The 26,839-nt window shown below is 42.2% G+C and overlaps 1 protein-coding gene across 2 annotated transcripts in view; it reads right to left on the bottom strand.

Annotated features, from left to right (window-relative positions):
• PPARGC1A (PPARG coactivator 1 alpha) overlaps positions 1-26,839 on the bottom strand; it is a 258,399-nt gene that overhangs the window by 31,098 nt on the left and 200,462 nt on the right. For both annotated transcript variants that reach the window (XM_084286304.1, XM_084286303.1), the window contains exon 3: positions 61-255. In XM_084286304.1, coding sequence (XP_084142430.1) covers positions 61-108 — 48 coding nt within the window. In that variant the 5' untranslated portion in view covers positions 109-255. The remainder of the gene's footprint in view (positions 1-60; positions 256-26,839) is intronic.

Below are 26,839 nucleotides of genomic sequence, written 5' to 3'. Positions count from 1 at the left end.
CATGCAGCGGGTAGCCAGAGGCACATCCAATTCCTGTTAAACAGTAGGAAGGGTTCTTACTAGAGACGGCTCTTCTGCCTCCTGGGTTGGAGGGGTGCCGTCGGGCATTGGGGAAGGGCTAGCGTCATTTTCATTGGTCACATCTCCATCTGTCAGTGCATCAAACGAAGGCAATCCATCCTCATCCACAGGGATGCTGTCCAGTGTCTCAGTGAGAACTGCTAGCAAGTTCGCCTCATTCTCTTCATCTATTTTCTGTGTGAGGAGACAAAAAAAAACAAACACAAAAAAGTGGAACCAGATGAGAAGACAAAAGGAACAAAACAATGACTCTGTATGTGAACAAGCAGTCAAAACATCATTAAACTAGCTCTTGAAACAGTAACCTGCAACAGCATCGCGGAAGATGTAATTAAGTGCAATAAAATTATCCGTCTTTGCATTCAAGAGAAATCTCTTTGCATTTGCAGTACATTGTTCCGGTTTACTCTTTTTCCACAATTCTTCTTCCTACCCAGAGTGAACACCGATAAATAATCACGCCAGGATTGCATTACAGGACATGCCGAAGCTGCTGACACCGAACGATGGTGTCAGCCCAGGCTGTCTCCTTCTTTCTCTCTTCAACACTGCACACCAGTTAATTGACCTGACAAAATTACAAGAATCAGAGAATAGGACAGCTAATCAGAAGACCAAAATGAATTAACAGAGAAGTCTGGCAAACCTTGCTCACACATGTAGCCCGGTGGAAGAGAGAAAGGGTTTCCCTTCAACACGTCAGGAAATACTTGCTCCAAAAAACAAGCGAAAACTTCTTGTTCCTGAGCATTTTTGCATAAGACAAGCAATCAGGACTCATATTGTAAATGGCAGATTCTTTGGGTTTCTTTTAAATGAATGTATTAAGCAGGTTGCCTTTGAAGTTCTCCTTTCGAGTTACATAGTTTGAGTGCTCAATGCAACTATTGTATGCATTTATCTAATTCCAGCTGCAATTATAAAAAGTAGATTAATTCCTAATCAGATGCGGCTCTAATGTTAATTTATATTGGATATCTTCTTTCAGAAACAAGACTTCCTTTTGTCAAATTGAGTAAATTTAAATACCTTCCAATTTTTTAATGAAATATAGTCCCTGCTGTAAATTACAGTACATATTTTTGGAGTACTAAGAGTTCTGAGGAATAGAATTGTGTAAAAATCATTACATTTATTCTTCAGAAAGAGTGGAAATTGATCTGGACAGATCAATTATCTAGGATTTTTAGGCTGATCCTGGTGAGGTTAAAATAAATGAAAAGCCTTTCCCTGGTTCCAGGGATCTGACCCAAACTCGGGGATATCAGCTGGGAGTTTTTCCACCCACTTCACACTGGCTCATCGCTCTCCTGGTTCACACTATGACGAGATTTCAGCTAAGTTCAAATCTCACATTTGAGAGGGAATTAGCAACGAGTATACACATAAGTAAAATAAAAGCTCACCTTCTTATAAAAAATAGTGTTAGAAAAGTCAACATCAAAACATTGGCAGTAACATCTCAGAAGAGAAAAAAAAAATCAAGTGAACCTGGATGTCCCCTCGGTATGACTTTTTCCTGCAATGCTGCATTTACCAGGCTCTAAAGAGAGATGACCATAAACCACACAGATAATTCCTCCTGTCAGGCTCTTCTGACAAATCAGCCTCACAGGTTCTTGCAGACAAGCTCCATCTTCTTGTTAGAAAGCCACAAATTGCTCTGGTGCTTACAGCACCGTCTCCCAGAAATGAATAAACACTCAAGCAAAGCTAATGCTAAGGAGAAGCATTCACTTATAAGGCCAAAAGGTGCTTGGCCACCGAGAAAAAGAATCGAAGTCTATGCATCTAGTAACTTCCACCGTACCATATAGAAATATGCCTAGTGCCATGGTAATTCAGACGCTTTACTCCACTGCAGGTGTAGAGGGTATGGAAATAAGCAGAGGGAAGCCGCCCTGTGAATAAAATCATGCTCCAAATACAGTTTTCACAGTCACTTTTTGAGAAGAAAAGAGGAAAATTAACGGTGTCACTTTTAGAAAAGTATAAAAGGAGGGTATTAGGCAAAGAAGCACTTTGCATTGTAATAAGGCAGAATGGCACGGACTCCAGTGAAATCACTGCCCCAGGTGATTTGGGGGATTCTGGCTGCCTGACCCCTGCCTTAGCAATGGGAACGTCCCCAGCAAGTCCAGCTGGTAGGGTGCCCCTCCACCCCGTGCTACCGAGCACTTCAGCACATGGAGCTGACAACAAGGCTCCAAGTGTTACTATTTCTAACTGGGAATGCCTCCTTTAATAATAGCATGCCAGAAGAAACCCTGATATTTGCTGTTAGCTGCTTAGCTCTCGTGCTTTAAACAGACATTCAAGTGCGCTGACATTCAAGAACAGAAAGTTGAGTGGACACTGGTCCTCATCACAGCAATTTCAATTAGTTTTGTACAAGTTTCAACATTCAAACACCCCAGAGAAAGCAAAGGATGTGACAAAGAGGACTCTGTTAAACAATTAATGTCACTTTCCATTATTGCTTCAGTCCCAATTTACAGAGCAAATAAATCAAAGTCACCACAGATGAAGCACACTAGCTGGCTAACACATGTCTATTCACAAATGACATGGCAGTAGGAACACATTAGTCAGGAAAATGACATTGCAAGATAACCTTTTAAAGGTTTAACTATGCTATTGCTCCTAATTGTCCTAAATTACTGTTTATAAAGAAACACATTTATTAGATACAGCAGGAACAGGGCTGAGGAGAGATGCGGAGAGAGAGATGGTCGGGCACATCACCGTCTGAGTAATAATCACTGAAGCAGCAACTTTCTGCTTTGCTATCACAGCCTGAGTCGTGGTGTTGACAGCACTGGGGAGAAGCAATGCTGTGGCCAAATGCAGGATATTTCACGGTTTCAGTGCTGTCACCTAGAAGTCCACATTGCAGAGCAGGCTCCAACCTGCTCACCAAACAGACTCGGAATGAGGCCCATGAGCACCTTCAGCATCTGCTGAGGGCAGTGGAAGTGAAGGGTGCTCGACACCTGAGTAAGGCACTCAGAAATCCACTCGGTTGTGTTCTGAGCTTCCAAGCTAAAAATTATTTGCTTCCATCTAACGAAGTGGCCGTGAAGTTTTTAGACCACCTGAAGGAAATACAGAACGTAACAAAAAGGGGTGGAGGACTATCTCACATGTAAAGCCACACGGCAAACACGTGGGATTTTTACGCTCAAGAAAACACTTCATAATGACTGTATTTTGCTAACGAATGGAACTTTTTAATGCAGAAGCAGTTATGCATCACTTCTCAGCCATGTCACATGAACTTCTGAAAATCTTTCGTTGCTGGTTTAACATAAAGACAGCGGGGCCCCAGGGTTTCTTGATCCCTGTAAATTTCCACCTGCCAGAAGGAGGCAGGGAACCTGAGCATGGCACTGCGTGCATGTGTTTGCATGTATCTGAGTGCTAGAGTTTCTAGCATATCTAGAATGATATCTGCTCTGAAGAAAATAAGATTTGGCACTGGTGCCATTGTGTACCAAAAAACAAAACAGGGAAAGCTGCCTAGTGCTGTAATTGGCCAGAATACCAACTCATCCTCCAAAATGGCACCTAAGCACCATGAGAAGTTTCTAACTGTGCTCTTCTGTGTTTTTACAAGTTTTGCTTTAATCTTTAATATTTCTACAGCACTAAAAATAATTCTCTGTCTGAAAACACTTTATTAGTAGTGTAACAATCTTTTTCTAATTGGTTTCTGCCTTCAGTAAAATGTCTCTAGAGATATTGTCTCTTTGGCCAGTGAAAAGATCTAAGAAATTAGGTGATAATTTACCCACACAAAGGTATTTAAATCCTCTACCCTTGGTAATTCCTTCTCCTTTGCTTATTCTGCCTGTTGATGGAACTGGGTTCACCTGGTGGTTAGTGCTTCACAACTGCAATACAAGTTATTTGTCAGCAGTCCCATTACAGAGGCACACCCCTGAGGTAGGCATATTGAGCAACGTTGTGGTTCTTCCTTAGATTTTTCTTCCTTAAAACAATTGTGCAAAATTTTAAAATGACCATCCTTACCATCACCAATCCCTTCCTGAAAACCCTGAGCCAGCGTTCAGAGCTCCTGACACAGGACTCTGCTGTGGCTCTTCCGCAGTCAGCATGGGTATGCTGATTCACTCCAGACAAAGTTCTAGCCCGTTATACAGAAAACCTTGTTTTCAAAATGTTAATAGCATCTGCAACATTCTCCCTCTGGTTGATTCCCCTCCACCTTTTGTTTGCAGTTATTGCATGCACAGCTTTTGCTTATGGTATCTCAAGGAGGGAAATCAGTTAGCAAGTGATGATGATGCTCTGAAGTTTCTCCACTGATGACTTCAATGATGCAGAAGCCCTTCTTGATTCACACTGAAAGATTAGGGCCTGAACTGCGGTATTAATCCACAGCTCTGGGCTGGGAGCAGTGGCAGCTTGCCACGTCTTCATGAAAAAAACAGGAAACTTTGGGACAGATCTGCAGCTGACAGAAGCTGTCACGGCTCCAGCAGGCCAGCTCTGTGAGCAATTCGGAGCAGCCAGGTGGATACCTGAAGTCACAAGGGATCACTGTTTCAACAGATCGACTCATTTCTCCTCGGTAGCCTAAGATCTATTCATAGCATAATTAACAAAGAAAATAAAAGATTTTCCTCCAGCTGAAAATATCTGAGTGATCTAAAAATACTAATACATTATGGCACTACTTATGAAAGCACAAAAATGACTTGTGAGCACATCTGGGGCTTCCAACAGGATTTAATTCCTTAATTTTGGAATAAGCTCATCCTAAAGACTCACAATGCTAGGAGATATGAGGGGTTTTGCCCCTTTTTGCACATAAGGATGCAGAGGCATTGAAAAGCTCACCACCACCAACCCAGTCCCAAAGTGCAGGGGTAGGGGCAGTTCATATCTCAGCCCTGGCCCCACAAACCAACCTCTGCCACCCAAGGATGAAGATCCACAGGCTGGGCAAAAGCCCAGGAAAGACATGAGGAGGGAAGGGCTCAGGAGGCAGATAGTTCCAGCCACAGGAAAATGCGGGCTGAGGCCAGGGGCTGCTGATGGGAAGGATCACACCCCAACTTTTCCATCTTCTAGCAGATGGAGGCAACCTGCTACGCCACGGGCACAGACGGTGCAGTGATGGAGATTTGGTTGCCTTCACAATGTCCTGTCCCAGGCACATTGCCTTTCCCTTGACATAGAGCTGGCCACCCCCAGCAGTATTTTCTCCCAGTGAAGAGGAAGCACATACTCCACTCTACCTGTTCACGTTCAGTCCCATGACATTATATAGTTTGAGAAGTATTTTAGCTTCGCTTTTACTGTTCAGCTGCTTTGCAAATCCTTAGGCATCCTGCACTGTCTTACAGAAAAAACCCACATGATGCATTTGCATTAGAACGGTTTTCCAAGGTCTGTTAGTCTGGTCCCCAAGAGACGTTCCCATAATTGAAATGCTTAAGTCCAGAGCTATCAATTATCTTTAAAAACAAAATGGAGTCCCACTAGGAGAAAATTACAGCCAGGTTTCTTTATATGTAGTAGAAATGTGGGGATTAATTATCACCACCCCTGTGAAAATGCCTTTAGGGTATGGGAAGGAAATGAGAGATCTTCTCTTCTTCTTGAAGGAGACAGATACACTCACATGCCGCACATGCACCTGCAGGCAAAAGACAACTTGAACTGAGAGATCACGTTCTGATTTCAGCAGTCCCACTGCCCAACGTATGGACCATGTATGTACCTCATCTGATGGACACACCAGGTCCTAGTATTTTCAGTCCAGCTGGGTTTCTGGAGATGCATCCTGACCTGAAGAAACGTACCTCTGTGCAGGTACTCGGTGAAATGCTACTCTGCTTATTTTCAAGGAGCAGGCATTTTCTGAGCAGAAGGCAGTATTTACACAACTCAAAGTAACAACATAAAAGCAACTATATTTATTATTATCCACATACTCAATACGGTGTGTATGTGTGGTCTCAGACACTTCTCATGTTTATTCTTGCTATCTGAACCCGGGTTATTTTCTCTCCAAAAGAGAGAGGCGCTGACCTGACATTGTAAGATGTCTGTCAAGTACCTGGGATTAAAGCAGCACCACTTAAAGCCATGGCACGGGCCATGTGCCAATAGGGTTTTCTTTAAGATTTTGCCCTTGATCACCTGAAGCGATGCCGCCACAGCTCCTGGGAGATGGGCTATCTTTTCAGGTGAAAAATCTAACCTTTTTGCTATAAACTAAACATGTCAGTTTAAAAGAGCCTACTAAATATTCTTCTAGCACAAAGTCGCTTGTTTTATTGCTTCTAACGAGTTGTTGCAGTTCAGAAGTTTCCATTACAGCCTGGCAATTAAGTTTCTAATAAACTGAAGAGCTACTAATTGACTTATTCATCTCCCAAACTGAGGATCCAGCTAGCAACCTGTAACACGTTTTACATCTTCTGACCAAAATTCATTCACATTTTGCAAGCCATTTCAATTTCATTTGTGTAAACTGCATCTTTCCCCTCTCTGATAGTAATCTTTGATTGTGGGGAAAAGGCAAAACAAAAATTCATCCGAGAGCAAGCTATCGTGTGCTGCTGGCTGTGTTAGCGGGACCAATGATAAGATATTGCTGTGCTTGAATCACTGCACTGGTGGTAGACCCAATATCAAAAATTTATGGTAATTGAAACCACAGAATCTTTGGAAACGCAGTCAATTTGACTCAGTATCAAAAGGTCACTCTATTCAATTTATACTCAGTGCTGAGCACAATATTGAGAAAACACCTGAAAGCAAATGATCTTATCAGCAGTTTGTGCCTCAACATTTACTGACTACATAGGCTAATTTGCTGATTACTAAATAAATGCCTTACCTGTGTTTTGCACTGGTCTAGCTCACCAGAGGGTCTCTTTACCTTGGGCAGAACTTGACCAGGAAAGCACTCCCTGCTCTCAGCATTAACCTCACCTCTGTCACACCTGGACGTGTAGGATTTGTATGGCTGCCTGCTGTACGGAAGTCTTCGATGTGCTGTGCTACCTGACACAGCCCCTGCTTGCTGTGCCCTGTGTGCTTCATTTTCACAGACCAGGAACTGCAGAGGGAGGAGAAGGCCTGGAGCATCGTCACCAGCTCCAGCGTGAGAGTTTGGGTGGGTCGGAGCACAAAACTCTGCCTACATCTCCGGTGGGGGGAAAAAAAAAGAGCAGGGGAATTGTAGGAATGTAAAGGGGAGAAAGAGTTGGATGAGGAGACAGAGAAAAAAAAGAAAGGCTGGGACTTTCCCTTGCCTGGAGTGAGAGTGATGGGGAACTGAACCTTGCTGCCTCCTGATGCTGATGGGGACGCGGGGCCAAGCAGGGGACACAGAGAGCAGGCGCTGGGGGTGACACAGCACGGACAGACAGACAGACGGACCTGCACAAGCCGTTCCCCCTGCAGGAGCGAGAGGTCAGGCAGGCTGACTGCCGGGCTCAAGTGGCACACGGTGCCTGTCACACATGCCTCCGTGCCTGTGCAGTCATCGTGCACATGACAAGATCCTGAGCAACAACCTGCATGGAGACTTTTAATTATTATTCCACTCCTAAAATGTACGGCAGGGTATAGAGTCACAGCTGCTGGCTGAGGGCCCCCATCCAACAATGTCTGATAAGGAACAAGCACTGCAAGAAGAGGGAAGGGGAAAAAGAAAGATACAGGTTACTGTGGGAGGTTAGAAGATGTTTGGGACTCTCCCAGCTGCAGAGTTTTCACTGACAATGTCAGCAGTATTTCAGTCCAAATATTCAAGCACTGCTTGCTCAGATATATTTATTTACTTGATTTATGGTACATGCCTACACTAATCTCTCTGTGCACTCACGTAAAATTTTTCAGCATTTATGTATCTTTGTTAGACTGCATGGCATGTTTGGGGGGAAAAAAGGAGCTACATATATTTTGCAGTGATTATTTCACACAAGTAATTGATGTAAAAACTGCTTTTTCCTCTTGATAATGACAGACATCTCTAAAAAATGCACTTGAGTGTTAGTACATATCCTTCCTTTGAAAACTACGAAGCGTAATCATGTCGCTTTTGTCTATTCTCTATTTCAGTGTTGCATTTGCTCTAGTTTTAATTATATTGGATGCATCAGGACGTCTATCATAATCCCTACTTCTTTCTAGAGATTTATGACTGTATACAAATATAAATTTCAGGGGAAAATTATATACAACACACCAGAGAAAAGTTTAAATATATTTTTAACTTTTACTCAATTACGCAGAGACTCTGTTTTGTGCAAAGAGAACACACGCACGTACAAAAGTTTCTTTTAAATAGCAAAATAAGAGAGACACTTACATCTGGTGCTTTTTTTTTTTTTTCCACAAAACTGGAATTTAATTTGGCTGGGAAATTAGCATTTGTAAAGTCTCAATGTCATTAAAATTTTATGATGTTTTAATTTATTAGTGTGTTAAGCTTCATCAAACCTTCCCACCACACCTGTTGAGCAGGCACTACAAACATGAGGACTTCAGTCATGTCTCACAGGAGAAAAACACAGGTTTTGCTTAGACCTGCAGTATGAATGGATCAGTACATTGTTAATACGCCTGGGCTTTCCATACATTTTTGCTGTGATCTAACTGGATGGCTGCCATATGGTTTCATTTCCTACACACTTCTGAGCTGGCTGAAGACTGTCTATTCAGGCTCAACACAAAAGCTTGTTTACAAGGCTAAAGTTGCATTTACATTATATCTGTTACCTATGCAGCTATACTCTCGTCTTTAAATATCACAGCAATGTCCCCAGCATCTTCCTGGTATGTCCCAGCAGAAGTGACGAGTAACACATACACCATTATAGAGGTGGCTTGGCTAGATAAACAAAGACAGGAGACATGAGTCCTAAAAAAATGAGGAAATCACCATGAAGAGGAAAAAAATGTGTCTTTAGATATGTGTATTCAACTCTTACCAAGCTAAAATAGTTTCAGAAACTTTGCTACAACCACTGTGGATACTCGTCATTATGAAGGGATGTGTCTGAATTTTCAGCTGGTTAAGCATTCGGACTAGGTTAGATGTCTCATAATACCCTTAACTGTATATTTCCTTGATTGTCACTGTGTGCTAAGGCTTTAATGTTCTTTTAATGCAATTTTGTGTATGTGAATAGAATCATAAACTAGAAATAGTGATTTTAACACAGAAAACATTAAAAGCATATAAAGAGCACAAAAAAGCTATCTGTTGCAAAACCTCCTCTATAGAAAGTCAGTCGTTGGCTCATTTCTAAGTTTGCTGGAACTTGCTAGTCTTCAGAGATAATATTGATAAAATCTGGAAATGTAAAATAGATGTAGATTAAATGGTATGTAAATTGTAAAATAAAATGTAAAACTACCTTGGTAGTTTACGCCCAAACTGCCTTGGTCATTTACCCTCAACCATCCTAGCAGAGTGATGTAGTGCATGCACACTGGGGTGCACGCTATAGTTCCTACAGCAGTTGCCTCTCTTCTATTTATTTCCTACTCAAAATTGAATACATTGCTCCTGCTCTGATAGCCTTTTAAAACTGCATGTCACTGGTCTGCTGTCCGAATGAGGTAAAAAGCTGTATTTTCCTCTAGAAGACACTGATGCTAACTAACCAAACTCTTTAACATCAGAAATGGTGAAAATGAGCCTTGGCGTTATTTTTTTGTGTTGCCTGTTTAAAAATGACCCCTAAAAGGAAATCAAGTCCAGCTGTAGCTATCAATGCACTAAATATCATATTAATTAGGCTGTTCCTTTAGGCAGGGACTGTCTTTTTGTTACGTGCTCACATGGTCCCTTTCACACTGGTGTCCTGATTTACAATCGAGCTTTGAGATGCTGCCACGGCACCTACAATAAATAATTTTGCATACCTCTTTTTAATCCTGCTAGTAACTGGAAGAAAGAGAACATGGGCCCAGATGTTCAGCTGCTGTAAATTAGGGCCTCTCCACAGGTTTTAATGGAGCTCTGCAGATTTACGCTAGCTGAGGATCTGGTCCTCTGCTCACTGGGTTTGTCGATGTGAAGCTCGGAGCAGCACCTCCTGTCTGCTGTACCAGTACCAGTCTGCCACTGGGACCAGTAGCAGCCCAGCTGGGGTAGCCCAGAGCCCACTGAGGGCTAATTCATCCTGTTTACCATGTGAGTTGTGCAGCTGAGCTCTGTGCTGCTATGTCTAAGAGCAGTTTAAGCATAGCTTGGGTGTATGCAGCCTGTGATGTAGCAGACCCTGCGCTCACATTCACTGCTAGAAATACACTGATGTATCTGTTTGCAGCAAGTGCTTCCTCAGTTTAAAAGTTATCCCCGCTGAAGTTTATACAAGTTATAGTTTGAGCCTACCAAACTGCCAGATGCATAGCAAAGAGTTTTTTAGCACGGGGTATGCCTAACGTCAGGAAGGAAAAGTAAATCGCAGCCATGTGAATACTACAACAGAGATGGAGCCCTGCACGTGACCGGTTTCAGTTCCAGTCCAATGCCACAAACCTTACCGTGCCCTGGGAAGGGAGAACAGGTTTCATTTCATTTCTAGAGGCAGAAGGCTGGGGCCACCTATCACAGCAGCACGACCTCTGCTCCCGAGGATGGGACGCTGCCAGCACACCTGGCACAGCCTGCTGAGGGTGAGCGGTGGTATGGCTCCTGTTTAGGCAGCAATAAAACCTTGTTTTGTAAACTGATGTATTGATTACATGCATGCTCACACCACCAGTGTGTGTGTGTGGGGAAGCCGAGAGAGAAGAAAGTAAATATGGTACACTTCATCCTACAAAACAGAGAGCAGAAAAAAAAGAGGCCCTGTGGTATTTCCAGTAAAAAGGAGCTATCTGTAAGTGAATAATATTGCACGGTTTTATATGCCGCAAGCACTCTAAGCTGCCAGCTTAGTATTTCACAACAGCTGAGGGCCTTGCTCCCTGTTCCGGCAGCGAAGGGAGCCCCAGGCCTGAAGAAAGGCTGCCCAGCGAGCATAGCATGGATGTGGCATTTGGTTCTCCTGTGGATTACAACGCCACAAACCAAACACAACCCACTGAAGTCAACATCTTTAAACCAGGGCAGATTATGCTTGTAAGTGAGAAGCAAATTGGGTCCTTTGTGTCCGCCCTCCTTTCCCCAAGAAAAACGAAATCCGTTCCCCCTCCCTCAGACACATCACCAGCAGCAGCCCAAGCTGCGAAAAGTTCAGCTTCACCACCGGCATGATGTTCATTTCCATTAGGCTGGGTCTATAAAACCCTCCTCCTATTTCTGCCCTTCCACAATTTCGGAACAGCGAAGCCTGACGTGCTGTTCTCTTGCAAAGCCACGCTGAATATCGGGATGTTCGAAAAATCTATACAGAGAAAGCTCTTAAGACAAGAGAGGCTGAACGTTTTCGCCACAAATGGTTTGTTTTAGCTATCTCCCTTCCTCATGTTCGGCGGAAATCAGACAGCTTATTGGCTTAGCTTGTTAGGCCAGGTTAAAGGGATGCGATGCTGAAAGGCTCTTACAGAAGCTTACCCTCAGACTAAAAATAGCAGGCACTAGAGAATTATCTTAAATACTACCAAACTTGTTCTGCACTGTGAATGCAGATAACTGTAATATGTTTCCATTTTTGGTAGTTTTACAGCTTTTTAAAGTTATGCTTGCTTTAGCTGACTATTTAATTAGTTTCTGATTCTATTTGCCACTTTTTCTCTCAGAGATATAGCCTGAGGGGTACTTTGCCTATGAATCCTTTGTATTTAGCAGTGTTGCTATTGTTAAAATCTAATGAGCTGTTGGATTTGCCAAACACTCGGTATAGGTACAAACGCTTCTTTGAAATATAAATGTTTAGCACATAGCAAATAGCAAATCAAAAGATACTCCAACGCTGCACCCTCGCTCTCTCATTGCATATCTCATCAAAAGAGAATAAAAATAAAAATCTGCTTTATTACATTTAAATTCTGAAATTCCAAACTGCGTGTCTGAATGAGACATTTTTAGCTCGCTGCCTGGGCCTTTAGAGGAAAACTAAATGATTTTTGGTACCGTAAGAGGACTCACATATCAGCAAGGCTCCATGGTCTGACGCACTACCATGCCAGTCAAACTGAGGGGCTCTCATTATTTTATTTGGGGCAAGACCTTTCAGTCCCTAATGAAGCCATCTCATCTTTAAACATAGAGTGTCTTAAAAAAAAAAAAAAAAAAAAAAAAAAAAGCAACTACAAGCAGTTCTCACTGAAAGCCATGATAAGATATCAAAATAGTAATGCCAAAGCAAAGCAGAAATGTTCTCAGACTATACGTAAATCCTACTCCTTCTACAGCCAGTCTGAAATATATCAGTCCTGTTGCTGTTGCCTCAACTCTCTGCACTTCTGCACGCCCCACCATCGCTGGGACTTGCTGCCCAAGCACAGATCAGGAACTTTACAGGAATCCAGCACCAAGTGTCTCCGCATACCAACTCCCACCTGCAGCCCTCCACGTGAGGTCTCAGGTGCTACAGCGGTCTGGGCACCAGAACGAGTGCCATAGCAGGAGCACTACATGGAAACTGATTCAGGCACGTATTTCAGCATGTTTTCCAGTATTTATTCCTTCCCATCAAGACTGGTTTTACCACAACTTTTTAGTACACATCACTTCTAATATAATTCAGAAACGTAAAAAAAAAACAAAAACAAACAACAAACAACAACTTGGGTAAGGCCAAGTTCTAGAGACAAATGCCAGGCAACATCAAGCTAAAACCCAGCTCTGTAGTTGAACAAAAGTTTTTCCCTATTGGGCAGACATCTCATCTGACTCCTGTAGAGCTGTTAGAGCCTGTCCTCTTAGGCACAATTTTTCTTTGACTCTCTTGCAGGGTGAGAAATGTTTTTGTTCTTAAGTAGTAGTGGTATCCACAGATATATGCCCCTGCCTTTATAAGCTGAAGCACAGTGGCATAACCTAGCCACAAGTCTTGCAGTTGGCATTAGAACCCTCCATACGTCTTCATTTGGGAAGCAAGTTTTCATTTTCAAGTCAAGAGTTAAGTTCACAGCCTCTCCGTCAAGTAAACAACGTGTCTGTTGTCACCAGGCTGCTGAGCAAGCCCTGCCTTGAAAATACACACTCAGTGCTTTTAGCCGCCTATTGCTCAGCCTTCCCTTCCATAGTCAGGCAGCAAAAATAATACTCGGTCTTCGTTATTATGATTAACATTACTATCCATCTCCCACAATTTCAGTTTCTAGTCATTTTCTGTGACGTTGGCACTACCAAGACAATGGCCCTGTTGCACTAAATGATCTTTAGTCACGTTGTAAGGGAAAGGATCTGCACACAGAACTTGCAGTTTAAGCAGACAAGATGAAGAAAGGAGGATTTGAATCCTCGCTTTACAGCAGGGGATTTGATGTGCTGAGATTACTCAATTCCTCCAGGTCAGGGAAAGCCGATGGGTGCAGGCCAACGCTCCAAGCAGCAGCAGCCTCCCCTTCAAAGCAGTGAGCACACCTCACCAACACCAACAGTACATGCAGTCCCTGGCCCAATGCACTCAGAACCCAGCTTCCAACTGACAGAAGAAGCCTGAAACATGGTTGTCTAGAGCACTGTCACAGCAACGTGACTAAGGGGACGCTCATTTTGTGCCTTCATAGAGCCTGGAGATTCCGCTGATTTCGGTGCAGCAAAGTCCCCGTAATATTTGCACACATTACTGTCATTCCTGAATGGGGTTTTCCACAGAAAGTTAGCAAAGAGGTGGTAGTGAACAGACACAACAAAACAAGGGCAGTGTGCCACGTGTCGCCTGTACCAGAAAGTCACGGAGACACCAGGGTGAAGTGGTGCACGTTCAGCACTGCAGCACACTGCAGCAAAGGAGGGAAGTTTGGACCAGAGGGAAGGGACACAGTCATGGCTGAGTTCAAAAGCAAGCACTGAGACTGTACAGCTTATCCTGACCAGCTGGACCCAACCCTCAAAAGGTTGGAAGAGGCTGTAATAAAACACAGGAGGAAGAGGCTGTAATAAACCAGCAATTCAGCAAGCCTCTTGGAGGAACGAAGGGTTCACAGAACATATTGTCCTCAGTTTTCTCTTTGCATAAATTCCTTTGGGAAGATGAAAACCAGAATATATCAAAAGCAGATTGGATAAGTCATTACCTGTCCAGATAGCCAAGGTTTGCCCCAAGGAAAAATAAACAGGAGAGAGTGAACTGAGCATTCAGCACAGCTTCTTCTCAAAGGTTTCCAAATTACTATATACCAAGTAGGAAAATACTTTACTTAAGAATTTGGGTGGTGTTTAGAAGGAAAAGTATTCACAAAAGCAATCCCTGTTCATCCCCATCAACCTGCCTGTGGGCCCCAAAGAGCAGAGCCCTGCAGGACAATGCATTGAGCATCTGCAACATCTGACAACATTCCAGGCAGAACAAGAGAAGAAAAGCCCTGTTGCATTGCTTTTTGCTGAATACTTTAATTCTTTTCTCTTGCTAGTGAAGAGACTACACTTCTGTTCTTTCTGGACACAGTTTTAATAGCTCAAGATCTGAGCTCTGCATTTAGGAACCTGCTGAGCTGAAGTAGCAGACTGCGGTGTGGCACTCGTTTGTGGACTTCGTGTGCAAGGCCGTCACCCACCACAGCCTGCAAAGGTCGTTACAAAGTCTGTAGGAAGTCAGACAGCGGCAACAGAGGGAGAAAGTGTCTTTGGCACAGGATCAGGGATAAAATACTTTCACAAAGGTATTAGTGGGATATCAGGCAGAGTGAATTGGAATTAGTATGAGGAATTGTGCCATTAGCACCAGCAACAGATTAAGTCCTGATGATTTTCCTTGTATATAAGGTAGAAGAAGACAGGGTAGATATTGTGTGCTTATTGAAGCGAGAAGGTTAGAGATAAGATATAATCTAACCAAATCATGGAATGCAATTTGGGAAGATACTCAAGAGTTACGGAGTCTGAATTAGCAGGTTTGTCTAATACCTATTGGTACAATTATGTCCTGATGCGAAACAATTACTGGATTCCAGAGAGGGAGAACATCAGGTGAAGTGGCCCTAATCCTTCACGAGCTGAGTAGCATTTGGGACCAGGAAGGACACCTGCACATACCCAAAGGCACAAGTATTCAAGAAGTAGACGGCAGACAGCTCCAAGAACTTTGCGGTGTACAAACTTGGCACTGGGAGATACATTTTCCTTGCACACAATTCAGATGGACTTGAACATTTAAACAGCAGTCAGCAATATTTTGTAGGTTTTCTTTCCAATTCTATGAACCTTTTGACTCCTTTGCTATTGAAAATACATTATTATGCCACACTCTTGTTCTTACATCTTCCTCACACAGCTATTTTGCTAAGGTCTTTTCCATGAGTTTGGCTTACCATTTAGCAGCTGCAAAGTTAAAAATAAAAATAAAAATCATTTTAGAACTGAACAGAGCATTTGTAATGAAAATTGGAGATGTGCAAAATTTGTCCAAGATCTCATCTTAAGGCCTCTCAAGAGAACCTCAGCTAACTCGTGCATGGTTGCTCTGTAAAATGCAGCAGTTTGCAAGGAAACCAGCTTTTATTTTTTTGAGGTCAGCCAAACTCATTCTGATTTGACTCTCTAGGATTAACAGTGATGAGGACTAATGTGGACTGTCTCCAAATTTCTACCACTTTGATTTTCAAAAAGATTTTTTTTTAAGTTGGGAATTTTAAAGACGTAACAGCAGATGATGAGTCTTGGTCAGAAATGACTACAGTGTGATGCACTTCTGGACAATACATTGAAGGGATTTCTTTATAAGAACAAAGGCTGATTTTAGGAAGGAACTGGGACAACCTCGCCACTCTGTTGAAAGGGATAGAAGGGCAATGAGTTCTATGGTAGGATCTCTTCTTTTGCTGACTCAGTGAAGACACATTTGTCATTCAAAGACAAATTAGAAAAGGGCATGGATCATGCTACATAGATGCTCAGTCTCAGTTATCAGCCAGGTACAGGCAGCTTCCAACGCATCTACCTCCAAGTGCATTTAAAAAAAGGCAATCTCTTTTGGTGGATGTGGACAGAATGTCTTTGTCAAAATTTCAGTTTGAGCAAATACTGCAAAGCGGTTTAACACGGGGAGGATTTGTTCCCGCAGAAATTGACACAAATTCCTTTAGGACAGGGGCAGCCACCCCAACTGCACAGCTTGGACTGCCAGGAGATAGAATTAGGGAAACTGGAAGATAACACTGTGGCCTAATGTAAACTCTTAAATCTGCTGTAAACAGAGCAGTAACATCGGCACATAACAAAACTGGTATCTGTCATTGCACTCCCAGAAGCAGGTGTAGGAAAGGACAAGAAACATGATGGATTTTTTGCTCATTCCTATGCATTCTGGTTGGGAAAAAAAGTATGCTGACAAGCTGTGGTACGTAGCCAATGTTACATTAATGGAGGGCAAGCTGGGATGGTTGTGTTGAGAAGAATAATGTGAGATCAAGTAGAAGTGATCCCATTTTAGGATCCTGCTAAAAGAGCAGCACAACGTGGAAACCAGAGCCTTGAGACGGCAACTTTCCTGGATTTTATAGGTTGGACTGACAGAAAACGCAAGGACATACACACACAACTCTAAAAAAGCTCCCTGGGCCAAGACATATCTTCAAGAATATTTATATACACAATTTTCAAAAACACATCTTATGTTGAAGTTTAGGGATAAACCAGCATTTTTTATTTTTATTTTTTTTTTTAGCTTTGGGTTCAAAAATCTAAGTCTCACGAGTTTAATCTTGTGAGAGATGCAGAAACAGAACCACCACCCTCATGCAGCACGGGGCTCCCCCCACAAGCCTTCTTGGGCCTGGGCAGGCTCCCCAAAGAGGCAGTTGAGGTGTATCTGAACCGTGCTCACCAAGCAAGTGCCAGGAATGGGGTGTAAGGCCATTTTGATGGTTCGGTGGAGAATTAGCCCTCCATGGCCTTTGAGCTTTAACCATCAGCTTTACTGTAAGGTTCCTGCATTGTTTTCCCTGTGTTGCTACAGCTCAGATCTGCTCCTTCTCTGAACAGAGCCTAGGAGAAACACCAATATTGAGCAAGAGCTAATAAATCCACCCCGAGCACCAGTCAGCACTATGCAGAGATATGCTTTTGGCCCTGCAAGAGCTAATCCTGATCTGGTTGTAGGAGCACTTTGTCAGTGCTAACAAGCTGTGTCTGACTAGTTAAAAAGGGTTCATGGCATCTTTCAAATGCCAGTATTTCTTAGCTTACTAAGCCTAGTCCTTTCTTCTTTCTCCCTTATTCCCGTTAGGTCTGGAGAAAAACAAGTCTTCACATTGGGATGTACTAGTTAAGGCAGCTTCTCTCTACATTTGGCAGTCCTAAATCATGATGCCATAACTGCAGCTTCAAGCCAGCATCTCCTAGCTGGGTTGTAGGTCAGAACTTCATTCCCTGGGCTGGGCAACATCAGGAGCCTGCAACCACCTCCAGCTGGCTGGGAGGAAAAGGAGCCCTTTTACAGAGCAGTGCTCTCAGGCCTTTAAAAGAAGAGTAACTTGAGTATAACTTCACCTGCAGGCCCTGAGGATTTATCTGAGCTCTTATCTTCTTTCACTACTTTTGCTCTTCAATGCGCACACCATAAAACAGGGGTAGGCTGGTCACTAGTACATACAAAGAAACTATCCCGCTACTACAGGGCTTTTAGGTATTGCTATGAGACAAGTAAATAAGGACTGTGTTTATCAACTAAAAAAAAAAAAAAAAAAAAAAAAAAAAAAAGGAAAAATGAGTGTCCAGCTCTCAGTCAAGGAACCTGGCATGTCAGCTACTAAATGACCATATGAAAGCGGGGCAATTAATCTTAATTCGTGAGATGAGATTTTCAGGAAGGTTAGGTATCTATGACTAGTTTAAAAAGTAAGTGCACAAAGAAGTAATGTGCCGCCAGAATTGTAACAAAAAGATTGCATGGGAAGTTATGCATTAAGGATGATTTAGCAATATCATAGATAGCACGGGCTCCAGCAAAAAGAGTGAAATCATCCCTATCTTCCCATTTGTTGGCAGAATTTTAACAAGGGGCTCCTGGGAGCTCTTGGGGGCTCCTCCATGGCTCAACAGACAAATTAACTCATCAAAGGGAAGGTAGGGATGATTAACTAACAAGAGCCCCCTCCAGCCCATCACTGGCACATGGTTATTTCACCCAGATGGTGTTCACCTATGTGAAACTGGTAATGACAGTTTCAGATCAGATTTACAGAAAAACATAGATAATAAGGTGATGCAAGAGTGACATGATAAGCGTTATTGGTCTGTGATGCTCTAGACTGTGCCAGAGGCAGCAGAGCTGTTTTGTAATGTTAGCCGCTGTTTTGTAATGCTATCCTCTCCGCCCGAGAGATTTCCTGCTGCAAATGGGAGACTCGGTCTCCAGAGAGGCATTTGACCTGACCCTCCCTATATGAGAGTGGGATCAACAGCAAAGAAAATGACAAGAGATGGCAACACTCCCGTTGCATACAGGCAGAAGCAGTTTGACACCCTTTTGCTGGAAATGGATGAATGCCTCTGTAGCATTAAGGACTGGGAGATATTTTCTTATGCCCTAGAAAAAAAAAAAGTTTTTGGCTTTTCACCAGATGCAATTGAGGTGACAATTGGTAACATTTTGCTTAGTATCTTCATATAAGTGTGAAGAGTGCTTGCTGGGTTTTTAAGGACAGTCACTACAGCCAATAAAATCCACACCAGTCCTGATGGGGGAAAAAAAAAGCATAGCAAACACAAAACCAGAAAAAGAATTCCAAAAATGCATAAATTTCCCCCAGATAGGCAGAGATAAATGCCTACTGCTCCTCTTGTGGGTGCCCAGAGGGTCAAATGCCTCACAGAGCACATCCAGCCAGATGTTAGTAAGCATACACTAAAGTTTTTGTTTATTAAAATAATCGCATCTTTATTGCAAAAATAATTGCATTTTTATGGATTACAATAAATGCCCTCCTGAAGTGGAGAGAAGAGGCCCAAGGTCCTCTTTGTTCAAACTCAGGCCTGGCAGAGTGGGTCAGACGATAACTAGATACAGCTAGTTAACTGATGTATAGCAGGGTGTGTGGGGGGAAATAATGGATACTAGAAGACTTCTAAAACTCACATCATCCTTGCTTTCCTCTGAGGGTCAATGGCTGCTCTGTGGAAATACACAAACCTACAACATTCTCACCAAAATCAAAATCCCAGTGGGAAGTCTCACTTCCGTAGCATTAATTACCTGCTCTCTCCAAAGCAGTTCCTCAGTCACTGTCACTGCTCAAACAGCAACCTGGGAGAACAGCGATCGTCTTTTTATTTTTTTCACTAAGGTTTAGGCGTACTTTCAAAAGCAATTTTGAGTTCTCACCAGGAGAAACTACCATTCCAGGAGAAAACCCCCATTATTTCTTCTAGCAGCTCATAGGGAAGCAGAATATTCCTCAGACCAAACCAATCCTCCAGATACCTGTTATCACCACCTCCTTGCAAATAATCTCTTGGGTCAGAAACACATTTTTCACCCAATCCCTCTATTTTCAGGCAACCATATCTCCTGTAGGAGAGATTTGCAGTCCACCAAGCTACTTGATGGACTGCCCCTCTGAACCCCTATAAAGATTTAATATCGCTGAGCCCTCAAGGAGCATGTGTGACAACAGGCAGAAGTAAAGAGCTGTAGGAAGCTCCACCTGCCCATTTGACACCTCTAACCCTGTAACGTGCTCGGGAAGGCTGAACCTCCTAAACTTCACGTGATGAGCTAGATGGCTGTGAGCAGCTCAGGCAACTCGAAGCTGTCATAAATCAACAAGCCAACAACAGGAGCCCAAGGAGCTCCTCACAGAAAACACTCCATTCTCCTGACATCGTCCTAGGAATCAGAAGTACCCATTACGGACCAGCACCCCATTGTGTTACTCACAGTAAAGCACAAAAGCACAGATGGGTGTGAGGAAATGAAAGTGCTATTGCACTGCACCACACAGCTAAGACTTCATGACAACACCAAAATCTCAATAGGTTTTGGGTTTGTGCTTTCAGAAACAAAACCCAGTGGTTACTGCATGTGGTAAAGAGCAACCTCCAATCATGGCCCTTCAGACTCATCACAGAGTGCTAATTAATTTCTCAATCGTTATGAAGCAAGGCTGTTGCTCTCTGGTGTCAGAACGGAAAATCCAGCCAAAACCACCAACAACGTGTCCCAAAGGGGCTGATTTCCACCAAAAACCTGAAAACAGCCTCCAGGGCTGAGCATCCACATACACACAGTCAGGTCTCTGTGCATGCCAACTCTGCAGCTTGTCACTTGCACACTTAGGCATCATGATCCCTTATGCACCTGCATAAAACTACCAGAATAAAAAACAGACACTGGAGAAAAAAAGTCCCCAAATGCTGACAGGTGACAATCTGCCAGAATGGTTGCCAGTTTTTGGTGCATCCGAGCATTAACCACTGTACTATAACAACAGCAACAAGTGGATAAGATCTCACAGACACACACAGACACAAGGAGTTCCTTGTATTTTTTCCCATTCATGTGGAAAAAAAAAATGCTATGCACGATTCAATACCAAATCTTTCTCCCTAAAACAAATTTACTCCATGCGATTTCCTCTTTCTGACCTCCACGTGTGCAATAGGTTAGCGGCACTACAAAAAAAGAATCCTAAATTAAGCTTCACTATGATTTTATCCTTCTGTAATGGCATGGGCCTGAGTTAATGTTAAGTGGGATGGGGCAGCAGGAAAAGAGCGTGCCAGGGTTAAGATGGAGCGTTTAGCAGCAATTAGCAATGATGCACAGTATAAAAATAGCAACAATTAAAAAAAAAAAAAAAGAAAGAAAGAAAAGAGGTTACACTAGAAATAAAACCATTAAGGGAAATAAATTTAACAGTTTGGCCAATTAGCATTTCTCTAAGAACGGCAAACTTTCTGCTGCTGTTGTTAAGTAAATGGGGAGGGAAAAAACAGAAAAGCCTTATCAGAAATATTTACTTCACACTAGCAGTGACTCAGTGAGTGTTTTTCCAACAAAAGGCAGAACCACCGTCCCACTTTTTTTGTGACCCTCTCTGCAGTTCTAGGGAGAAAATATTTAGTTGAACATTATCGTAAGCTAGAATATGGCTCTATTTATGTGACAAGTTGACAACATACAATTTCATGCTTGTTGAACTGATCTGTGTTATATATTCACTGCGAATATTATGAAGCCTCACCATTATAAATATGAAACAGTATACATTTATTCAAAATAACTCCTGCAGTAGCAATTTATAGCTCGGTTGTTTGCGTGCTTATGAAGTCCAAATGCCACCTTAAGAAGCTGCATCTCACTAAAACAGATGTGGAGTGTGACTGTGACCAAAGTGGATTTAAGATGACCTCTGTGAAAGGAGGCTATTACATTTTTGTCTGTATGGCAGCTGACACCAGTTTGTATTTAGATATGTAGCCAGTGGGAACACAGTGTAACACAGTGTCCTGAAGGGCTCATTTTAACATGGGCCAAGACATTCATCTAATGACCTAATTAGCTTACTACTGTTCTGCTGAGTACTACTCCTCCCTCCTGCAAAAAGGACAGGTACTCGGCTGAGTAGCGACACGGTGAGCATCTTAAGCCTTGGCTGCTGCAGGTGAAATCCTGGCAGAGGAGTGAAATATCTCCTTAATGGGACTGTGAAGCAGATCAGTTGCATTTTCTTGATCACATGCCTGGGGAATGGTGTTGGTGGCCTCATACATCAAACAATAAGCTCTCAAAGCAATTGTTTTTTGTTCATTTGGGAGTTCTTTCCTGCCCGAAGGTTTCAACCAATGTGTGAGGTTCTTGCATGAAAACGGAGGTGAGTTTAGCCAGTCTCCAGTATGTCCAACTGGGGAAGGAAACAGAGAAGCAGCACACCTCACCCACACTCGATACAGGGCATTTGCATAAATTCTTCCCAATTACACAGCAGCTGGTTTGAGTAAAATAAATTCCACTTACTGCTTGAGCGTTTTTAAATGTCAGCATAGCCAGCCGTGGACTATAGTTTACGTACACCTTCCACACAGATGTAATGCTATTCGGCTGGGCTCCTATTTAGAAGGTGCAGAAATGTGAGTCAGGGCAGAGGCATCTGAAAAGGTACCGCAGTCAAATGTGTAAGAAACTCGACACGGCTCTATTAGGAATATAAACATTCTTGTTCTTTTGCCCAGTCTCTGATATTTTCTTCCATCGGAATTGAAGGTCTTTCTCCCAGCTGCAAAAAGGGGTTTTATGATGCATTGTTACCTTTTATTGTTCTTATAAAGTTTCCTATCCCAAATCTGCATCTTTTGCCTTTACATTTATTGCTGTGTTAAACCTACAGTGTTGTCTGTTTCCCTACTAAATCTATCCTGTAACCACATACTGTACATTCATTTCTCTAGGACCTCAGTAGCTCTTATCTGTTTGCTTTTATGATCTCTTATGAACTGCTAGGAACAGCAATTTGCAGCGCTGTTTGTAAAGTCATCTCAGTCTGAACTCAGCCTTCCCCTTTTCTGTCATACAGCGGTACTCTCTGCAGTGAAATCCCATTTGCCAGAGAAGAATTTCATTACAGGATGCACTTCAGAGGGACACTAGTTTCTAAGTATCTCGTATGTGCTTATCATGTAAAGCATTTAACGTGCGTTAATCGGAATTGCAAAAAGCTGCTCATTTGAGCAGCAGCCCACATGTTGATCCGGTCCTGTGTTACCTTCCGACTCACTGACACATTGCCTGCTCCATGGTACTGCCCAGAGCTATTCGGTTTCTGCTCTCTAAGGCCTCAGACATGCTGCTATGCTGTTCACACAATCTCAGTTCTTTTAAGCACTTTGATAAGCTTTATTCTGCCATTATACCATCGAGAACATTAAACACAACGTTTAAGTTCTATGTTAAATCACAATCAGTTCCTATTAACTGTTCCGAGCTCCTCATTTTTATCAACAGTTACTTTATTAAATCCTTAATAATATAGATGGAATAGTTAGTTAATTTGTGTGTTGAGCCATGGATGTTAATTTGTAAACATAATAACATACTGCAATCATTTGCATAATAGCATTTTAATCTTTTTAGTAAAAGCTGTAATTCCCTACAAAGTACGCTGCAGTAGAAACTAAGTGACTATTGGTAATAATAAAAAAGGCCTTAAAATTCTGATCCTATTATAGTGTTGGAACATACCCAAACTGCTACCATAATCTCTGAAATGTTACTGTTCTCTGATTTAGGTGTCTGTGTCAAGAATAAAAATGAAGTATAACTGGTAGCAGTAGACTATTTCCTAAATGTAATTTAGTATTCACTAAGCACCAGCACTTTGCAAATAGCTCTGAGGCTTTCCTTCAAAGTTCAGAGCTCTAGTTATGCATATTGTGTGAGGTACACCATGCAGCTCACCTCTAGACTTTGTTGTGCTGAATAGATGGCTATGATAAATCATGCTGATTTGGCACTGAAGGGCATCAGCCATCAAGGATTTGACTACTATGTCTTTTTTTCCCTGAGATTGTATCTCCTTGAACTGCCTGCCCTGGGCTACTAGTTTTGGAGAAAATTAAAAAGTGGAAAAAATGCTAGGAGAGGCCAGTAGAGAAAATCTATATAGGCTCAGTTCTCTGGAAACCCATTAACACCAGTCACAAGACTGGCAAAGAAAACACTGGTGGTTGTTTAAAAGTCAGGCCAAGTCATTTTACGCAAGATCTGGTAATTCATTAATCAATCTGGCTGCAAACCTTGAATGAATAACCTGAAATAGTAAAAGAGACTGGCAGCACCACAGAATATTAGAGAGTCTACGATTTGAACCAAATTACCCCGGTGGAGTTTAAGGCTCCCCTCTACCCTCATTATCTTTCTGATGTAAACCTTTCCAAATATGTAAGAAATCATTCATCCTTGTGAATGTCCCTGCTGCCAGGAGTTAAAGAGTATACATTTCATTGTGAATCTCTTTCTCTCCCCACATTCTCATTGCTTGCAATACAGCATCTTTTGGCAGCCTACAATAAAGCATAGTAGCCTATTTAGGCTTTCCAAAAACACAGCACATAGCATGGTCTTGAAAAGTAACCTGGGCTACACCTATGCAAAACAATTAAAAATAAGGTCATCAAATATGTTGATCATCTCTCTGGAATAGAGAATTAGGTAAATAACTGAGATCCACAGACAGGCAGGCAATGCAGGTTTTCTGAAGTCTACTTAAAGGCTAAAAAAGTGTTTTTTTCAAGTATGAGAACACCACACTTCCAAATCGGTATGACTTTACGCAAGTTCATTACACTTTAATAGGCTACTGCCTATCTATAGGCTGCCTTTTCTCTTTACCTAAATTGAGCTATTTATAAGTAAGGCCAACAAAGCAATATATCCACTGTAGATACCTTCTTCTCTCTCCATAATGCTCGGCACAGTTCATAAATAATTTTAAATATGACTAACCTTCCATGACAGGGTATGGTATATTTGAAGAAGCCTCAGGGGACAACAGTTTTTGTAACCAAAAAGCCTTCTTATTCATGTCACATCAAGTTCTACGGTTATTCACGTGTTCACATAGCATTGGCTTGGAGAATGGAAACCTCATTATTTTGATTTTCTAAAAGAAACTAGATCAATTTTTTACCAATACAATTTTTTAAAGGCTGGTTCTTTGTAAAAGCAAATAATGGAAGTGAATGGTGCAGTGAAACATCTAAATAACAGATCTTAGGTGACTTGTTAACTATTTAGTTGCACAAACTTGCGTCAATAGACAGCAGCCTTAGGAATAAGAACTTATCCATTTTGTCTTTCCAGCAGTCAGAACAACAGTCAAAGAAAAACAGGTGAAAAACACAAGTTATCAAGCTGTGAACAGAAGGAAATCAACTAATTGATAATATGCATACATACAGACATTGGTAAGAAACAGACGGGCTTGGTTCAGGATCTGTTACATTGCCTTGTGAGCAGAATAATGCAGCAATGAATTAGGTACTTCTGCAAGCTACTGGTGTGCTTTAGTACTAGAGGGAAGGCCAATATCTCATCACACCTAAGCTGATGGGAGCAGGAACTTATACTCAACAGTTACACGCTATCTAGACTAATTGAACCTTTATCTCATTTGGCTCCTAGTTGCTACCATAACTATTAATAATTCGTCATCCATGAGACTTCCAGAGCTACTGGAATTGCCTGAGCTTGTGGGTGCTCAGCTCAGGAGAGCTTCCAGGAACATGATTTGCAGAAAGCCTGAAAATTCACTTTCTGAAATAAAATATTAAAAAAAAAAAAAAAAAAAAAAAAAAAAAGTTATAAAAGTGCACCAGCTTGAGACAGCCAGGAACTTTGTAAAAGGATTTTTCAACACAGGCCCTGACCTAGTCAAAGGCAGATGTAATGCATTCGTAACTTAAAGGACAGTGCACTTCATTCAAGGTTAGATTTTGCAATTAACACTACCTGGCTTGTGCAATTAACACCGTACTTGTGCTTTTCAATATTGTTTGCCATTCCTGTTCTTTCCCTTCCAGTCCGAAGAGACTGTATTTCTATTTTGATATGACTAGGCCTCATCTGGAAGCTTAACTTATATAAAACTTATTACTCCCATGATGATATGAGAATCAAAAAAAAAAAAAAAGTTTTTTCTTTAAAAAGAAAAGCCAATGTGGATCAATATGGAAAAATCCACAGATTACCAAATGGGAAACTGCGTAAAACTTCCATTGTCTGTGTTAAAACAAATAGTTCCTCACAGAGTATCTGAGATAATCTCTGGAGGAAGAACACATCTTCTTCTGTTCTTGAGCACCCCCAGTCGTCACATTACAGAGCAGCAGAGAGGAGAAATAGTGCTATGTATCCAGCTGCACAATGGAGACTGGGGACAGGGTTAGTGGATGGGAAGAGAGAATAGCTCTTTCCTTCCCATTTCCCTAGGCCAAGCAACCAAGAAATGGAAATAAAACACACTATGAAAATGAAAACAGTCTTGTCCTAGCACTGCAGCATTGCAAGATGCTATTAGAGAACAGTTTGTCCCTACAGGTAAGCTTGGGCCCATCTGTGCTGTCAGAGACAGCAGTGCGTCCTCTCGCTGAAGTCGATGAGTGCTAGGGAAGCCAGGCGTTTGCATAGAGGACAGCAGAATTTGTCACAAAAGGAAAGTAGCATATTTCACTTCCAAACCATTATTTCTGACCTATCAGTTGCTGCCTAGATGCATCCCCCCAGCTGCATGCCACTGATTTCTCCACACTGGGTCTTCAGATGCATGCAGGCCCATGAGGCTCCTGTAAGGACCAGTTCCTCCGTGTCACCGTGTGCTAACAGGGTTACATACCAACCTGTACGCCTGTCTCACTGTCTGCAACACACTCTGATTTCAGAACTGGAACTGCTTGATTTAGGAAGTGACAACTGCTATCCAATTGCTAACCTTACATTTCGAAAATCTGTATCTACCCCTGATTCTTTCAGAAGAAAAATGCCTCTTCGCATGGCTTTCGATAAATGAGGAAAAATACATATACATTATTAAAAAAGCAAACCCACTCTCATCCAGTGTTAATTCTGATATCAGCTGCCCCCTGCCTCCCTGCTATTGACACCAAAAATTTACAAACAGACCGGCCATACCTCACATGAGGGGTGCAACTGAA

This window comes from Netta rufina, assembly GCF_964035555.1.
Source record: "Netta rufina genome assembly, chromosome: 4".
NCBI lineage: Eukaryota > Metazoa > Chordata > Aves > Anseriformes > Anatidae > Netta > Netta rufina.
This window is presented reverse-complemented; position numbering and strand designations above follow the sequence as displayed.